Below are 18,377 nucleotides of genomic sequence, written 5' to 3'. Positions count from 1 at the left end.
CTTATCTGAGAAAGCTCTATTTAAGAAGAAAACAGTGCAAAGGGTAAAATTTTCAGATGATTAGCATCTATGTTTATACTCCTTTCGCAGAACCGTGGAACTTTGTTAGTGCAAGTCCTTGGGCATAAACCAGAGCAAACCATGCTGGGAAATGAAAAAACAACCTTACCTAAAATGAAAACCTCATCCAAGCAATCGACCCACAGAGAAACAAACTCAGAATTGAGGTTGTCACAGTGGTTTTCATTCAGACCTCTTGAATTGACCTATTTCCTAATGAATGATCTTCAGGCCAGGGATATATTTAATTGAAAAAAAAAAAAAAAAGAAAGGAAATGTAAACTGTAGCTGGGTGTCAGAAGAACTGCTTCTCGAGAGAGATGCAGTAGGATTATGAAACATATTCCTCTCTCAAACTTTAAAAATTAGAAAGCTAGAGAGTATGTTGAGTATGGTATAGTCTGACTGCGTGGCAGGAGGAAGGTTTCAGGGTGAAAGCATTTTTGCTCTCACACTTGTGATGGGAAAGATTTTCAAAGGCTCCAAGAGTCCATTAGTGAAGCAGCTCCTGTATGCAGTTTCAAAAATAATTGTCTCCATATCACTGCAGGTAACATGCCCCCAGTGACCCATGACAGGACTTGGGACACTCCATCGTTCTGAGCAGAGAAGCTGTTAACTTCTGGCACTAACCCTTTGGACCCGTAGTATTTCTCTGTGCCTCTGGATAAGCAGTAGGATGTCTTTAGGGGATGGTTCCAGTTCTTAACAGGATCAAAAATTCCTAAAGGGTCAAAGCAGAAGTTTCTGGAATCCAGGAGGAAATTTTCTCCTCACTTCACTGACTTTTGGATCAGGCTTTTTGTTTGTGTTTTTTTTTTTTCTTTTGACATTGCGTGAATACAGAGGGGATTTTGTTTCTTGATTGTTCAGAACCAGATTGGAGGCTCCGTATCTTCTTTTTAATCCAGAACAGCTCTGCTTTTATTAGGTTTGTGTTATCTCATATTTTACCACAATCTTTTTTGCATTTCATAAATATTAATTCCCCCGACAGTCTCTTGTGTTTAGTAGCTTTTGTCTATCACAGGGTTTTCTGTTTTCCTTTCTTTTCTTGTCCCACAGAGATGTCATACTCTGCCATCAAAAGCAAGAGCTTCTCTAAAGCAACCCTGCAGCCCAGAGAAGTAGGAGCAGTATTTTTGCTGCAGATGGTCTTTTTCTTCTCTGTGTTCTTTCTCCTTTGCTGTCTGATGCCATAGCCGGGCTCTGATTCTCCTGCTCTCTTGGAGGAGTGTTTAATGTTTTAAAAATCTGCCTGCTGACTTTTGTTACTGTCTTCCACAGTTAAACCAAGAAGCTGTTCCCAGGCAGCCCATGACTTCGCTAGTGGATTTTTTTTTTCCCCATGGAAATCACTTAAACTGCTTTTCTTCCTTCATGCCTTTCTTCACCTTCTGTACCACGTTTCTGGTTGTCTTGTATGCAGTAAGTACAATGTGATAGGTTAAAGCAAGTAGGCTGAGTTGCAGTACTTCAGTTAAGCTGTACCTGCTAATCTGCTTCTTAGTGCTACTTCTCCAAACTGTACAGTTTTGGCCTAATGTTGCCCAGCTACTTGAGATAAACTGCTCTTTCCAAATCTCTGTTGCTTGCAGTGAACACAGTACTATGCCAGAAAAAAAATGTGCCTCCTTCTACTTCTAGCTGTGCCCCTTATATACTCATGAACTGTCTTTTTTCAGTAATTTACCGGTTGATTTTCAAGGGTACAGCAAATTCATATAATCAAATTAAAAAACAAATAAATGTGTATCCTTTCTTTGTTGGGACTTCTTTTATCTTGGCACAACATCTTGGAGTGCTCTGACTGTACTGAGCTTTGACCATGTTGCATTAGATCTCAGTGTTGTATCCAACAGTTTTGTTGTGTGTGTTTCTGCAGTACATGCTATGTGTCTTCACAACAGACAATGCTAATTGCACGTTAATAATTTCTCATTGGCACAAACTTGATATGGAAGTGACGCACAATGGGCAGGGAAGGCATTACAAAGGGGGAACATGCAAATCTAAAACATTTTGTATACTCGTAATCTGCTGATACCAGAATTCTTTACTGCCACAGTTTCTCAGCCTGAATGTTGAGACTACAATTTTATCCTTTGACCTTTATGTAACTGACTAGAAACTTAAGGGAGAACAAATATTTAGAGAGAACTTGTCCTGAAATTCTTCCAGAGAAGTACTGGGAACCAGGGCTGAAAAAGAACCAGCTCTCCATTCTCCCTCCCCATCCTCTTCTCAAAATACCAGCAGAATCACAGAAAATTGGAAGTGTGTCGGAAGGGTCCCTGGGAGGACAAGGCTCACCCAGTGAAAAGACTAGAAAAATGCAATAACCCCGGACCACTTCTCAGTGGTTTGGTTCTCACATCTGGAAAGCAGGGATAATGCAGTGTGCTTTGAAGTTTGCAGACAGAAGACCAGATAAGTATTATTTTTATCCCAGACCTCAGCCTGCAATAGCGGTTCCAGATGCAACTTCAGGAGGAGATATTCATCCTTCCAGCACCTGCAGATTCCTCTGCAGTTTATCTGAGGTTTGTCTGGGAACTAGCGTTTATTCCCATTGAATGTGCACATCTGTTCCTTTCAGGACTGCTCCACCACCTCACTGCAGAGAAAAGAGAGATCTCATGGTAATCCCAACAGCCTGTAGTTATGGGCTGCTGTTGAGCTCCTAAGATTTAGTGATCACACTTGGTCCAGATAAAGTAAATAGGGAAGGGAGGACAAGAAGGGCCCAGTCCTGCCTTCAGCACTGGAGTAAGTAAAGAGGGAATGAAAAGTGTCACTAGACTGTTGCTCTGAATAGCCTCGCTGCCTGCTCGGCAGTTCCATTTTTCTCAGCTAAACTTGGCAAGTGTTTTCTCCTCCTGGAAATGGTGTAAGCGAACCTGTCATTTTATTTCTGCTCAGGTGGTCCTTCTCTCGCTGGAGCTGCAGACAAGGGAGCATGAATCATTAAAAGTGAAACAGGAGCAGATGGTCTGCATCAAGTTTAAACTAGTAGTGTGTGGTAGCTGCTTTATCTTAATCTCCATACTACTATGTGTCTTACAGAGCAGCCTCTAACTCATCCTGTTTAACATTTATGCCTTTCTTTAAAAATGTTTGCATCTCCCCCCCCCTGCTCCCAGCCCTCTGTGGGTTTGAAAGTTCAACTTCAGCTCTGGTGCAGCTTGCAGAAGAGATGCTTTGGGGGTTAAATGGAGAGCAGCTGAAGAGGGTGAGAAACAGCAGTGCAAAACGTGAGAAAAAAGAAAATCAGGCGGAATGAAGAGTTAAGGCTAACATTAAAATAACTAGGCTTATCTGTATAGCATTAGCAAGGGGCTGAGCATACACAGTGACATTAATTTGGGGAGCCTTCACTACATCCAGAAAGATGTGTGGGAAGAGGCTGAATGTGGGGGCATGTACTGGCACTTGTAAAAAGAAAGGTGATGGGGAGAGTACAATTACAGTGTGTTCCTGGGAGCAGTGAATCCCGTGTAATACTTTCCCTTGTGAATGAAGCTTGTTTTCAAACAAAACAAAGCCAGAGATAAAGTTTAGGTCATGGAGCAGGAAGAGAAAATCTCTAAAAACAGGAGTTGAGAAGAGGCTCTGTAAGATTTCCTTCCTTGTGCTAGCTGGAAAATACACATGGGTATGGAGTATGGGAATGGATATAGAGTTGCAGATCAAAGCCAGATCAAAAGCATTTAAATGTGGTCCTTGGAAATGGGACCTTCACATGGTGACCTGCTCCAGCTACCATTAACCTCCAGAAGGGATTTAGAAATAACAGGCTAAGCATACTTTCACAAAATCACTTTTCATATTTGAAATGCAAAGCTAAAAGGGTTCAGAGCATTTGGAGGCCGTTGTTAATCTCTAAGTCAGCCGCACTGATTCATCTTGTCCAAATCGTGATGCGTTCAAAGGGCAAAATCCTCTGTTAATTACTAGCTTGTCTATGGGAGACGTTCGTGCCATAGGAACCCTCTCGGGGTGAAGGGCTCAGTGGTGCTGTTGCATGAGCCAGGGGAGGAACCATCAGCTCTTCCTTCGTATGGAGCTGGTGGGTGGAAGTGACTGCACAGAGCCTGAAATGACAGCTCTCTTAGCTGCGAACTGTAATTCAGATTGGCTTCTACTGTCAGGAGTATCAGCTGTTCCAGCACTATGTGAACTTGTCACTTTTCCCCACCCCTGAATGCTTGTCACCTGGCAGCTCTGGAGAAGGACCAGCTCCATTCAGTGAGCCAGGGCAGCACCAAGCTGCAGTGTCTGTCAGTTCCTTCTAAGTTCATTTCTGTGTAACCCTGAGACGCCGTGTGCTACCTGCATTGAAGGGAGGCTGCCTGTGCTGGCAGCTTACAGCACAGCACAGCCCTCTCCCATGCAGGAGCAGGAACAGCCCCAGCCCTGTGCCTGGGACAGAAAGCGCCCTGTTCTCCACTGCAAAGGAGAGGGCACGTTTCCATCAGGCACACACTGCCTCTCACCGTGTGCACAGCTCAATGCCTCAACTCACTCTGTTGGGCTTCAGGGCTGCAGCCTTGGCACCTCTCCCTCTCTCCTGGCCCTGCTGCTGGCAGGCAGGGGGATGGGGCAGGGGGATCCCCTGTTCTTTCCATCCCCTCAGTGAGCGCTGCGGTTACCTCAGTGGCAGCAAGGACCTGCGATGGGGATTTGACATGCCGAAGGGCATGCAGTGAGGGTACAAGGGCGATGAAGAGGGAACCAGCCCCATCAGCAGACGTGGAGGAGACTGACAGGGACCTGGCACGTTCAGGAGCCATGGCAGGAGCAAGGAGATTGTGGTTGGCCAAGCCAAGAAAGGGCCCTGAAAACGAGAGCTTGGAGAGGTCTTTTCTGCTGGACTTGGCTTGGGAGGCTGAAACAAGACCAAACAGTAAAACAAAAAAAAAAAAACAAAAAACAAAAAAAAAAAAAACAGAAAGGGGAAGAAGAGACTATATGCAATTTCTTTCAGTTGAGAGAATGGTTTAAAAATACACCATTTTAAACAGCATACTAAGAATTTGTTCTTCCATTGTAAGCTAACACAGAGTATGCAGCACCTAAATGGGTCTGTTATTAGATGAGACAGAGATCCTTAGAAATCACAGTAAACACAGCTGTAGAGATGAGGAAAAATAGCAAGGCTTCATGCTAATAATTGTACCTTCCTGTTGTGCTAACTACTGGCAAAACTTACTTTTAACATTGCCCACATGCTCTGATGTAAGAAGGCGAGTCAGACCCTGTCAGGTTTGTCAGGATTTAAAGCAGAAAAAGTCAGAAATCCTTGCAGAAGCAAACAAATCCCTCTCCTTTGTTGCAGTGCATCTTCAGTCTTTTGCTTTGGTCCCTCTTTGGTCCACACCCTGATACCACTGGAGTTGGAGTGAATGCTGGTGGCTTATGAGGGGTTGAGCATCCCTCAGGGCTGGAATTGCTGGTATTAGTCTCAGGGTAGAAGAATCACATCTAGGAAGCTCTCGATGAAACAGGCTTTTCATGTTATTAACCCAGAATCATTTTTCATTCCATGGTAGAAAGGTTTCCCGGGAAGCCTATTGTAATTGAGATTATAGATGGATGCTGGCGTTTTAATAGAAGAGATCTTTTGTCATCTCAAGCAGGAGGAATGGTGGCAGAAAGGTGGGAACTTTGGAGCTGCTGTAATTAAGGCTGTGGAGAAAGAGCAACCCTGGTTAGCTACCCTCTGTGAACAGTAGTGAGCAGCATGGATAAATAGACCAGAGCCATGGAGCAGCAAGGTTTCATCTGAGCAAAATATAACTTCACCAAAGAAAACAGAAGAAATTCAATGTTAATTTGTAGTAACGTACTTAAAGATGAAAAATCCACTATCCAGAGGATTTAGGTGTTTTTCTAATCTGTTTCCAGATGAATTCATTCAGGTCTTTATATAAGGAAAAAGAGATGAAGATACAAGACGACCTCTCTTCTTGTTTCTGCCATACACAGCACTCAGCCCAGCAGTGGGGTATGTGGGCTCAGCACAGATAAATAAGCCATTGTGTGGTGCCCCTTTCCTCTGACTTGTTGCTGCAAGCTTTGAATTACATGTAAAGAAACCAACTATGCAGCAACTATCTTCTGCTTTTCTTATTTGGGTTTGTAAACCTTGGGAGCAATATTGGTGCATCGCATGCTGAGTTAAAAATTGGAAATGGATTACTCTGATTTAGCACGGGACTGAGTAAATTGTATTCAGTTAAAAGAGCGGGAATCCTGCTGGGAAGAAAATAAGTATTTCTACTTGACTGTGTGACACCTAAGCTGCAATCCAGAGGTACAAGTAAAGAATCTGGAGGACTTGCAGAGAGACACCTGTGCACATGGTAGAGTCACTTATGGTCCTTCCCAGCAGTTTCGTGGAGGTTTCTCATGCTGAAGATACCTCTCTGTATTTCAGCGCAGACATGGCTTATCCATTGGATAAGCTTATCCATTGGGATTTTTCTCACATCTAGAATGAGTTTCTGTAGTTTAACTCTTTTACTACATAGTCAATCCAGAGAACAGATTATTCCCTTTCTCCTTCTGGATCTTTTAAATGTATTTGTGAATTTACTTATCCGCTTCATCCCGTTTCCCTGCTCCACCCAGTTTATCTCACCCCTCCTACTATAATGTTTTGCAACAGAGCAATAGATGTCAGTGTTTCCATTGTCTCCTGGACACCAGCTACATTAAGATGGAAGTTCCTTGCTCTGTTTTTCAAGGACTACTCCCAGCTCCACCCTGGCTGACTCCATACCCCAGCCCAGTGCTCCTCCTGGTGCACCACTTGCAGATATCCCAGGCATGCCTTTTGCTAATTGCTTCTCAAGTCTCTCCTTGAAAACCACATCTGCAGCTCCCAGTTAGAGATGCAGTAGCGGAGTACAGCAGATGGTGGATTTGAGGTTCACAGTGCATGAGCTCTTTCTGGGCCTGGGTTGTCCTGCTCTGTGGCTCACAGTGAGGTGTCTCCAAGTCACTCAGGAAGAGCTCATGCACTGTGAACTTCAAATCCACGGACCCCCACTCAGATGAGAGGGCATCAGCACACCCTCATGCCTTCAGATGTGGCATGCTGCTGCATCCCACTGCAAGGTCCCCTTTCCCTGTCACAGATCATCTATGCCTGGGGACTTGGAAAGGTTAGCAGGACCGTGGCTGAGCTTGCGGGCTGTACATAGAGGTGGAGCTGAGCTCCGGTCGTATGTGTGTGCATTGGAGGGGAAAGGCCGGAAAGTTTTCATTTTGAAATGAAATTCATAAGACATCCAGACCTTTCAGCTTTTTAATACGACCAGTGATTTATGGCAGCACTTAAGAATGAGCCAGGAGCAGGCAGATCCATCATGTGCTGTCCTTCCCTGTCGAGGCAGTGGCAAGGCCGAGCCCTGGGCAGAACCGTGCTGCAGGATGGCAGTGCAGCCTTTGCCATCACCCATCTGTCACAGCGGGTCGGAGCCAGCCCTGGGTCTCATCCGCTCATTTGGCTGTGAGATGAAAATGGATTGGCTCTCTGCCGAATTCTCCTTGCCCCCTGGCCCTTTTCTGCCGTGAAACACTGAGAAGATGATGGCAAAATGTTCTTTGTACCTACAGTGACAGTCTTAAGCTTGTCTTCAATGCATTATGACCCAAGAAACACACTGGCTCTAAGAGTTTTTGCTTCTCTGGACTTCCAAATGATTCCTTTTCTCTCTGTCACTTCGATTTTGCCTGTCCTGTGTTTACAAGATACCTATGGACACGCAGTTCAGTCACCCTATGTGGATAGACCATTGATCTTTCTACCTGTTCTTCCCCAGCACTTCCAACTTTTCCATCTTCCTGTTCAAAATAGACCTTTTATAAGTGTGTACATTCACCTTGTCAGCCCCAAGCCCTACATGCCAAATGAGCCCTGAGACCAGACAATTTCTAGTAGAATGGGAATTGAAAGCTCCCAAAGACGGTTGGGGCTACAGGAGGCATTGTCATTTGAAGGAGGCTCACTCTTTTCTTCCCAAATCCATGTATTTGGTATTTAGGATTTGCGATAATACAGTGCCAGCAGCTGCTATGTAAGATGGTTTTCCCTCAAAAGATTTGATTCTTTTTCTTTCTTTCTTTCTTTCTTTTTTTTTTCATACCTCCAGTGTACTCCGTACAGGGGGAATTTAAAATAGCACTGTTATCTTGGGTTGCAATAAAGAGAATTACTTGAAGTAACTGCCTATTTGGCCTTATCTTCTCTGTGGGGCAGTAAGTTCAATGAATTAAATAGAGAAAAGAAGGCAGCTTTGTAATATTTTATGAGTTTTTCTTCCGAGGATACGATTTGTCTCTAACATTTTCTTAGCACAAATGCTTCTAAGTAAGTTAATATTAGTTTTATTATCTTCTACTGTTCAGCCACTGTGTGAAGACGTTTTCATAGTGAATTTGCATTCCAGTTTGTCCATCTGTGAGTTCTCAGGGATGATGTTAAACATCTCCATCTCCCATAAGCATTGTCTACTCTCTAGTCTGCTTTATTGGACTCTGAACAAATATTGGTTGAGGTTTTGCTAGGGTTATTTGAATTGTGAGATTTTTATGAAAAAGTTAAATAAAGAATAATATACTATGAAACGTCAAATAAATCAGTGTGTGAAACATTTCAAACCTATTACCTCTTTTTTCAGCCCAGGTCAGTATAATTAAGTCTCTTTATCTAAAATTTCCTTATTCTTTTAGTTTCGTTGTCTTGATTCACATACCCATTCTTTTCTGTCATCTGTATAAATCTATGAAGAGTAATGAATAATAATGTGTCATTTATTAGAAGTGTTCGTGTTCAGATTATAAAGCGTGAAGCCTGGTTACTTCCCTTTTATTGTCTAATGATGAGTGTTCTTACGAAAACAGTCTGACTCACAGAGTGATAGAGTATGCTGAGTTGGAAGGATCCCATAGGATTGTCGAGTCCAACTCCCAGTTCCCCAAAGGACTACTGAAAAATCAGACCATATAACCAAGCCAGATGCCTAGAACTTGATGAAAGAATATGTGTATACCAAGGATGGCAGTTGTGAACTCAACTTTTAAAGCTAGCCACTAAAATAATGTCTAAAATACGTTTTCAACTTCAAGGCAGTCCATCAAGATTGCAGCAATCATATTCATAGCTTTTTTTATGTGAGAACAAGATAGGAAATGTGCTTATATGAAGCATCATACTAAAAATAAAAACAGCTGTAAACATTTGGGAAAATACAAACACCAAGAAATATTCTACATAGTAAATCCCAAGCACCTTCTGAAATTCAGATGGTGTGATTGATGGGCAGGAGGAAGGAGAGCTGTTCATGTTTGAGAGCCTTCAGACAAGGGATTTCTCAGTTGCTGTAGATGTCACACAAGCAAGACCATTAGTGCCACCTATAGTTAGTCTGCCTGACACTTTTCACTTTAAGACCTTGCTTTCAGTGGATTATGGGTCTTCTCTGCTCTCCTTCTACATAAAAACTCTCAAGAAGATGGCGGTGAAGATGAGCTCTGGTTCATCCTAAGCTTAACAGCGCTGCTGGATAGGCACAATTCCCAGTGCAGTGGAGATGCTCTTAATTTTGGTGGATGCTTGAACCACCACAGATAACAGGAACACTTACAGCAACCTGCATAATTCCAGCACAGGACAGTAGTCAAACCTCAAACACAAATGCAACTCGGGAGCTAAAGGGTGCTACAAAGGCTTTGTTAATTCAAAACTGAAGATAAATAATTAGCAATATAGCAGGGCATGGGTCTGCAAACCCCTGCCATAGTATTTTGATCCACTTCTTTAAGCTGATTTGAATACTTTTGTCCTTGAGTCTGCCATGCCTAATGTCATGTTAGCGCTTCCAGCATCAATGATTTGTGAGCCTACTTACAGCAGGCAACAAGCTGCAGCTGCGGGCAGAGCAGTAGGAATAAATAAATCCTGCCTTTTAGCAGGGTGAGTGGATATTTCTTTGCACACTCATTTCATACAGAGAGGTTGGATTTAATAAAGTTTGTGTTGGGGTTTTGGGTTGGATTTTTTGAGTGACACATTGGTGTTTCTGTTTTTCCATTCAAAAAGTGCTTTCAGCGCAGGCAGCTCTGTGAATTGTGTTGATCTCCACTCCTGAGCTGCAGTACACTACTCTGCTCATTAAAAAAAAAAATTAATTAAAAATGTCCTGTGTTTAAATCTGAACATGCTGTTTGACCGTCTGGCTTGGAAAGACCATTAAAGATTATTTTAGCCTGCTGTGCCTAAGCAGTCAGAAAGAAATACCTCCCCTCTCATTACTGTGATTTACCTGGAATAACCTCCATGTGCTGGGGCTGAAGGCTGTCAGGTGGCCAGCACATGCATGTGTGTTTTCTGGCACTGAGGAGGGACAGCCCTGAATGACTGGCAAATGCCGTGGCCTCACCCCCTGCTGGAACTGGGGATGGGCTGCAGGGGCACACTCAGGGCTCCCCGTAGGCTGTGCAGGAGTCAACCTCTCCTGCAGGGCATGCTGGACTGTGTTGTCTTCCTTTGTGTCACTTTGGGACTGATGGAGGTGAGGAGCTTCTGGTGTCAGTGTCACCAGACTGCTCTTATTTGTCTTTTAAGTGCTGCTGAGCTTGGGAATCTCCCTCTGCTCACATTGCTTCCCTGTTCAACTCAACGACTGTCAGCCCTCTCTGGGCAGGGCAGCTGCTTCCATTAGATACCTTCCCAAGCCCTTTAAGTCCTGGCTGAGAGAGTACCTGGCCCTCACTGAACACTGTCCTCTCCCAGAGCCGGGTGGATTCAAGCCATTGCTGTGGCATCTTGAACTGAGAGATCAGCAGGGACCATGGATAGCGTCTGTCTGTCAGGATTCAGATGAATCTACAACAGCTCTGAGGGAAGAACATCCATGACCCTAACGGGTTTGACTTGTCCTTTGCCATCCATGGAGGTAGATACCTTAGGTCTTCTTGTCTCTGCCTTCTGAAATCTGTGAGGGACCTTTTTCCTCTTAGTAGCTGAGAGCACATTCAGTGAGAACAAGGCTGGTGGGTTATCACCTTCAGTGGGAGGGTTGGGATTGTTGCACCTCACAACACACTGAAGTCTGGGAAAAAGGATAAAGTGGACCTTTCAAAGCCATATTTCCTACATGGTTCCTCATCCGTCAGCCATACGAAGTGGTACTGCAATTTATGAGAAGAGGGCAATATCTCTTCATCATTACATTGCTATTTGAGTGTTGCGTGCTGCCAGCCAGCCTGGAGCAGGTGCATACACCTCTGTGTATGTTTAGTAAATGCAGCTGACCACTTTGATGTCATTTCACCATATTTCTTCTGTGTTAACAGTGGGAGGCAAGTACCACTTCTAAATGCACAAGCATTGTCTTTTAGGTGAATTTAATGCAGCACAAGCTCATTTGCAATTGCAAATAGTAAGGCTGTATTCTTCTCCTTATGCCGAATGCCTGAAAATCTCATTAATGTTAATGGGTGGAGAGGAAGTGGTTAGCCTGTTGATGTTGGAATGAAATCAGGAGCAAAGCACAGCTCCACAAGGACTCATCCATAGATTAGGGGCAGAAGCAACCATTAGATTATGAAGTCTGATTGTCTATCTAACACAGGTTGTGGGATCTTATCCACTTAATTCTGTATTTATCCCAAGACCAGCAAGTACAGCACATTAACACACTGTAATGGAGCGGTATCTATACAGGCTTTTCTTATTTTTACACTGAAACCAGAGGCAAGCAGTAGTGCTGTGTTATATGAATGTTGATGGATAATCTACAGAGAGATTTAGGCATTTCATCTGTCTGTAGGGGAGAATTTGTAAGTCTCTATGTTCACATAGTGTTTTGTTTAGTGCTTTGAAAATTTCACCCTGGCAACTCACCAGTGCAGAGCTGACCGCTACTTCTGTATCTCTCTGAGGGCAGCATAGATTGAAATAGCGATTTATTTTTTTTTCTCTAATAAAAAGGGGATTTTCTCCAAAAATCTGTGTGGTCCATGACAACTGCTTTCTAACATCTTACTTTGGAAACTCCTGAGCAGTCATTTCCCTAGGAAACGTGAAGTGCATTTCATACTGGTCTTCTCTCTTGGACTAGGACACAAAACTGCCCTTGAAATGCACCTGGAAGGAGTTCAGGGGGATACCACACACACACAAAAGCTGAGCCAAGCTGAATGAAGGAGTCACTGGGCTACTGCGTGTTTTAACCATTAGCCAACATTTTGCTAAACAAGGGACTGAAGTGATGAGAGTGGAAGGTGTCAAGGAATCCAAGAAAAGTATAGTATAGAGGTCCTAGGATAGATTCATACATGCTGGCCTGAAGGAAAAATCCTCCTGTGCAAATCTGAGGTGCCCCTTGGTGCGCCCTGTCCCTCCAGAACATTCTTCTGCAGCACAGAGAGGAGGAGAGTGGTAGCTGCAGAAGTGTTGAAAATTTTTTGCCTCCATTGGGTGGATGAAGTCTGGCCTTTTAGGGTTTGTCCATAAAAGTAGCATTTCTATCTCCTTTTATTCCGAAGCTCAGATGTCCTACATTTGGCTTAGGTCCATTTTTCTGTCACTAAAGTGTTTTGGGGGATCTTGTTGTGTGTTGCTTTTTGCCTCTTAATTTTGAACCTGTTTGTTGACCTTTTTCCTTATATGAATTGGGAGAGATCTGACTCCAACCTGGTGCAGAGCCATTTGCCCAGGGTGTTACAAAGGGTAGGGGAAGGCTTGATATTGGCTCAAAGGCCAGCCCCTGCTCCCAGCAGATGCATTGCTTCAGCTGGTTCACTGCAGGATCCTGTGATTCATGTTGATCTGCCTAGAAGGCGTTAGATGATTACATTTGAAAGAGTCAGCGTTCAAGAAGGCATCTCAGATCTTTTGCCTATCAGTCTAGAAGGTCAATACTTGCCTTAATGCTTGGCTTTGAGGCTAAACTAATTACTGTGCATAAGGCTCTTTGAAATCCATAGGTAAGCGGTATTAAGTGAGTGTAAATGCCATTACCAAAACCTTTCCCCTGCTGCTGCGATAAAATTCATCCAGAATATGTAAAAAGGCATTTATAGCAGTGAGGGCAGTCTGCACAGCAAATCACGGACCCATGCTGGGACACCTCAAGTAGCTCTGAATAACCAAAGGTAGGAGCCCCACATCAACGTTGTCCTTTGCCTGGGCTAACAGACCCTGTTTCCCAGTGGGGTTCATTACGGCAGAAAATCATGCTGTACAGAATGTGGTAGCTGCCCAGTAGGCCCTGTGGGCTCCTCTGAAGACAGATTACAGCCTCTCCAAAGCATCCAGTAGCAATAATAGCAGAAAATTAGGGAGCTATTAACAAAATAATAAAGGACTGTGGGTGAAGATAGTGCAGAGTGTGTTAGAAGACCATGTGCTCTTTATTTCTATCAATCTGGCTTTAGCAGTGAGGCAGATTTATGGTTAATATTCTCCCTGCTCCTCAGGAAATGATGCCTGTGCAAACATTCCCCCTAGGGACCAGCAGGAGTCTCCATGGGCTTCAAGTCTTTTGCCAAGGTCATAGCCAACAGAGGAGCTGAGATTATTAATTCCCCAGCATAAAATGTACCAGCAACAGAACTACAGTCTTCATTTTGACAAACTTTCCAGATCTGGCGTTCTCCAGCCCCATCTTAGCATCAAGAAATCAGGCAGGGGATGCTTGCTGTAGGTGGAGGAGGGATTGCAGACTGGGGATTGGTTTTTCGGGGCTGACAAAAGCAGTGATGACATCTCAGGCTCTGAGTTTTGTGTAAATACATTTGCCACCAGGATGTGTAAGCGCCTGTGCTCCTTTGCACTGGCTTCAAAGCAAAACCCTGAACAATGTGAACAGCATTTAAGCAGCTCTTGTCAACAAATTTGGAGACAAAAAAGCTTTATCTTCTCATGTAGGGACATTTCTCCTCGGCCTCATAATGAACTCTTTTAAATTTCTACAGGCACTAATCTACTTTTACTCTGACCTGTAGAGTAAGTAATAAGGCAGTAAGTTTCCAGCCTGCTTGACTTAATGGTTCATGTGCTTTCCTTGCAGTTGTCCAACACAGCCATTCTCCATCAGATTAGACGAGATCAAGTGACAGACACGTGCCGAGCAAACAGCGTATTGAGCAGGAAGCGCCGTGTGCTGACACCCAATGATCTCAAGCACCTCGTGGTGGATGAAGATCATGAAATGATCTATTGCTATGTCCCTAAGGTGGCCTGCACAAACTGGAAGAGAGTCATGATGGTTTTGACTGGAAGAGGCAAATACAGTGATCCAATGGAAATCCCGGCCAACGAAGCCCACGTGTCTTCAAACCTGAAGACCCTCAACCAGTACAGCATCCCAGAGATCAACCACCGCTTGAAAAACTACATGAAGTTCCTCTTTGTTCGTGAGCCTTTTGAGAGACTGGTGTCAGCCTACAGGAACAAGTTCACCCAAAAGTACAACACTTCCTTCCACAAGCGCTATGGCACCAAAATCGTGAGGCGCCAGAGGAAGAACGCAACCCAGGAAGCTCTGCGCAAAGGTGATGATGTGAAATTTGAAGAGTTCGTGGCCTATCTCATCGACCCGCACACCCAAAGAGAAGAGCCCTTCAACGAGCACTGGCAGACTGTGTACTCCCTCTGCCACCCTTGCCACATTCATTATGACCTCATAGGAAAATACGAAACGCTCGAAGAGGATTCAAATTACATTCTCCAGCTTGCAGGAGTCAGCAACTACCTGAAGTTCCCCACCTATGCAAAGTCAACGAGAACTACTGATGAAATGACCACAGAGTTCTTCCAGAACATCAGCTCGGAGCACCAAACTCAGCTGTATGAAGTCTACAAACTTGATTTTTTAATGTTCAATTACTCAGTGCCAAGCTACCTGAAATTGGAATGAGGGGTGGGTTGGGGGGAGAGAGGGGAGAGAAAGCCTGTTTTATTTAAGATTTTTATTTGTCATAATAAATATGGAGAGTGGGTTATTTTGTAAATTAATAATTTTCTTTCTTTCTTTTTTTTTTCTTTTGAATGATGCTGCGAGCAGCACAGTCAAAATTATTTAAATCAACTGTAAGAAAGGACAGCTCTCTTTGCAGGGTAACAGGATTGTGATGATCTAGCTGTAGAAATGAATAATACTGGTACACTGTTGAAAAAAAATGTTAATTGTGTTCTGGTGAATTTCATTGATCTTGAGTTCCTCAAGTTCTAATTAATATTATTTATGCTTATTTAAAACATGGTCTCTTGGGAGGTTTCACTTTAGCAACAGAGGTAAGATAACATTTGGACAAAAGGAATCTGGTTTTATTCTTTACTCAGTTGAGCTTGTCTCTGGATAATAATATTCTTCCGTTATCCTTTCATGGAGGTAAATACAAGAGTGGTTCTTGATACCACACACTTTGAGAATAATGATGGAAATAATTACTTTAGAAAGTGATACTGCACTTAAACTTACTACAAAGCTGTCTTTCTAGACCTGAAAGGGAAAAATACAACAGATTTTGGTAGAAACATGATCTGTAAACTGATCTCTAAACCCATGATTACAACAAATATCAATGTAGGCCTTAGGAAGAGAAACCATGAGCTTTTTTTTTTTAAATCTGGAGTTAATGGTTTTATCAATATGATGAGTCCCACTGTCTCATAATTTGAAGGTTCCACTCCCAAATGAATGTGGATTTGCAAATGGCTCCATCTGAAAAATCAGCACTTTGAATGTGACCATGAAGATATCCGAATGCCCAAAACAATTGGTGTTCACTTAATTCACATCTAAGATGGGGGATTTAGGGAGCTCCAGCTTCTCAAAGTCGTGCCTCCTCCTTGATCTTAAGATGGGCAACTAGAATTGCTCAAAAACCACCCGTCATGATACGTTGCTAGAAAGGATTGGGCATGTTATTTAAAAAATCAGAAAGTCATCTTCATGTTGATCTCTAAGCATGCAAGGCAATAAAAGAGGTCTCCAAGCTTCTGACATGCTGGTTTCATGGCTTCTTCCTATGGGGAAAAGGGGAATCTTCTTTTTTCACTGTAATTGTCAGGGATGAAGTGACAGGAATGTTTCTGGTTTCCCATGGGTCAATATTTCATGTAAATGACATCTAGTGTTAGAACACGACCTTCTTATCTAAGGCCAAGATCTCTGTGGTGGTTGTTTTGCTTGATTTAATGCCATGCCAGTGAGATACGTGGCCCTGAGGGTGGCAGGAGCAGGGCTGGGATCCTGTCTGGAGCCAACAACAGGTGTCCAGAGCAGGAAGAGGAGGCTTTCCTCCGGTGAGATGGGCCAGCAGCGTGCTGCTTGGTCCTCAGGGCAGCAGTCCACACCACCAGGCAAACTGCAGCTCTCCAAAGGGCAAGGGGCAGGTTTGATTTTGCAAGGCTTTGTTACTGTGCGTCCAGGTAACAACAGAGAATCGACTGGCACAGGCTTTAGTCAAGATATCTGTAGGAACCAAAAATCTGTTTGAAGGTTGGTTGTTACAGAGGGGGGTTGCATTGCCTGCGTGTCTGTCTTCTTCAGTCAAACCCAACACTTCCAAAAAGAAAAGCAGATTTAGGTAAAGTCAGCTGGAGCCAGATCCTGGCAGGCACAGCGTGCAGCAGCTGATGATGGCTTGCTGAGTGACACAGCCCCCGGGACTCCACGTGCTTAGGGATGTGGCACAGGTCTGTCTGATTTTGCAAAAACAAGTCACTGAGTGGATCTCAGCGATGAATGAATGAACACAGCAAACAGCAGCTGAACTCCTTTTGCGACTGTGCTTGCTCTTAGCCAGCCTTTGGGTCTCCAAAAGAGTCACTCACTCACTCTGCAGCAGACAGTTTTTGCAGCCCAGCTTCTGTTTGTAACCCCATTACTACGAACGGCCGGCGGAGCACTGGATCCGACAGCTCTGAATTCCTGAGTGCTTTCTGATCCCTGAGCAGAGCTTCACATGAAAGCAGTTTTGTCTCATTTAGAGTACGTGGAGCTGCTGCAAGTGCCTATTGCAGTGTGCCCCGTCTTTCTTTTGGCTGCAGTTCAGTGGGTATATGTTTGCTAAAAATATATAATAAATCTGTACGAGGGTAATTCTGTTTCCCCCCATATACCCTGCAAGCAGTTTGTGTGCTTGTTTGGTGTTGTACCCAAGGCTGCAAATAATTCTTTCCTATTTTCTTAGTTGTCAGCTACTCCATTTCAACAGAATATGATTTTTTTTTCATTTAGGGAAAAAAAAAAGAAGTTACTTTAGAAAGTAAATGTGTTATAAACAGGACGTGCTTTCCCCCTTCTTTCCATACTTCTTGCTTTGCTCTCAGCACCACGTGTTTATCCACTGTTACATATTCTCTTTAGCATTCTCTGCTTTGGAGGCACAGAGAAAACAGCTGTGATGGGAAATCTGCAGGTGAAGAGGCCCGTTCAGGAGCTCTGAGGGCTGCCGCTGTTGGTGTCAGCCTTGGTCATCCCACAGAGCCCTCTGCTGGGTTCTGGGCCCTGAAATGGCCTCTGGGCGACCAGGAGCAGTCCTTAAAAACCTCATGCTTTTTGAAAATCCCAATCCCAAACGGCTACAGTCTGTCGATGTAACATGGTAGATCTGTTTTGGGGTGCTGTGAGTTGGTTGTGGATTCCAGTTTAAATGAAGAGCTGGCGTGCTGGGTATGACCGCATCCTGCCTGCTGAACACAAAGCCCTCAGCAGGTCGAAGGAGGATCACAAATGTTAACAAATAGCTTGGGTTGGTTTTTTTTCGGACTACTGAGTGTGCTGTTCAGACCGAGCCAAAAATGATCTCTTTCCCCTGCCCCCACGTAGGAGGAAGCTCAGGGCTGTACCTGAGCAGCCACCTCCTGCAGGGAAAGGGGCCTGGCACTGGGCTGCTTTCACCCCTTATCTTCACTGGGTTTCCCAGCTGGGGGAGCAGAGGCTCTGGTCTACTCCTGAGTGCCACTTCCTTCCAGGGCTCAGCTTTGCTGAGGCCACAGCTGATCCCAGGAGTTGAGTGGGCAAGATGAAGAACACAGATGTGTGCAGGGGGTGCCAAGGTCCAGCTGGGGAGCTGCTGTTTTGGAAGGAAGTTCTGCCCAGGGAAACGGTGGAGTCACCATCCCTGGAGGTGCTCAAGAACCGTGTGGATGTGGCACTGAGGGACACGGTTAGTGGGCATGAAGGGTACGGGCTGGCGATTGGACTAGGTGATCTTAGAGGCCTTTTCCAACCTTCATGATTCCATGATTCTATGATCAGTTACGGTCAAGCAGTGGTGAATACAGAGAGGAA

At 44.1% G+C, this 18,377-nt stretch overlaps 1 protein-coding gene across 2 annotated transcripts in view; it reads left to right on the top strand.

Annotated features, from left to right (window-relative positions):
- The window catches only part of CHST11 (carbohydrate sulfotransferase 11), a 153,880-nt gene extending 137,318 nt beyond the window's left edge, over positions 1–16,562 (top strand). For both annotated transcript variants that reach the window (XM_065743120.1, XM_065743119.1), the window contains exon 3: positions 14,145–16,562. In XM_065743120.1, coding sequence (XP_065599192.1) covers positions 14,145–14,993 — 849 coding nt within the window. In that variant the 3' untranslated portion in view covers positions 14,994–16,562. The remainder of the gene's footprint in view (positions 1–14,144) is intronic.
- The last annotated feature ends 1,815 nt before the right edge of the window (positions 16,563–18,377 follow it).

This window comes from Cyrtonyx montezumae, unplaced genomic scaffold, assembly GCF_038088225.1.
Source record: "Cyrtonyx montezumae isolate F1298 unplaced genomic scaffold, pur_monq_1.0 scaffold_3, whole genome shotgun sequence".
NCBI classification, from domain to species: domain Eukaryota; kingdom Metazoa; phylum Chordata; class Aves; order Galliformes; family Odontophoridae; genus Cyrtonyx; species Cyrtonyx montezumae.
Note: the sequence above shows the minus strand (reverse complement) of the source record. Positions and strands in the feature narration are given on the sequence as shown.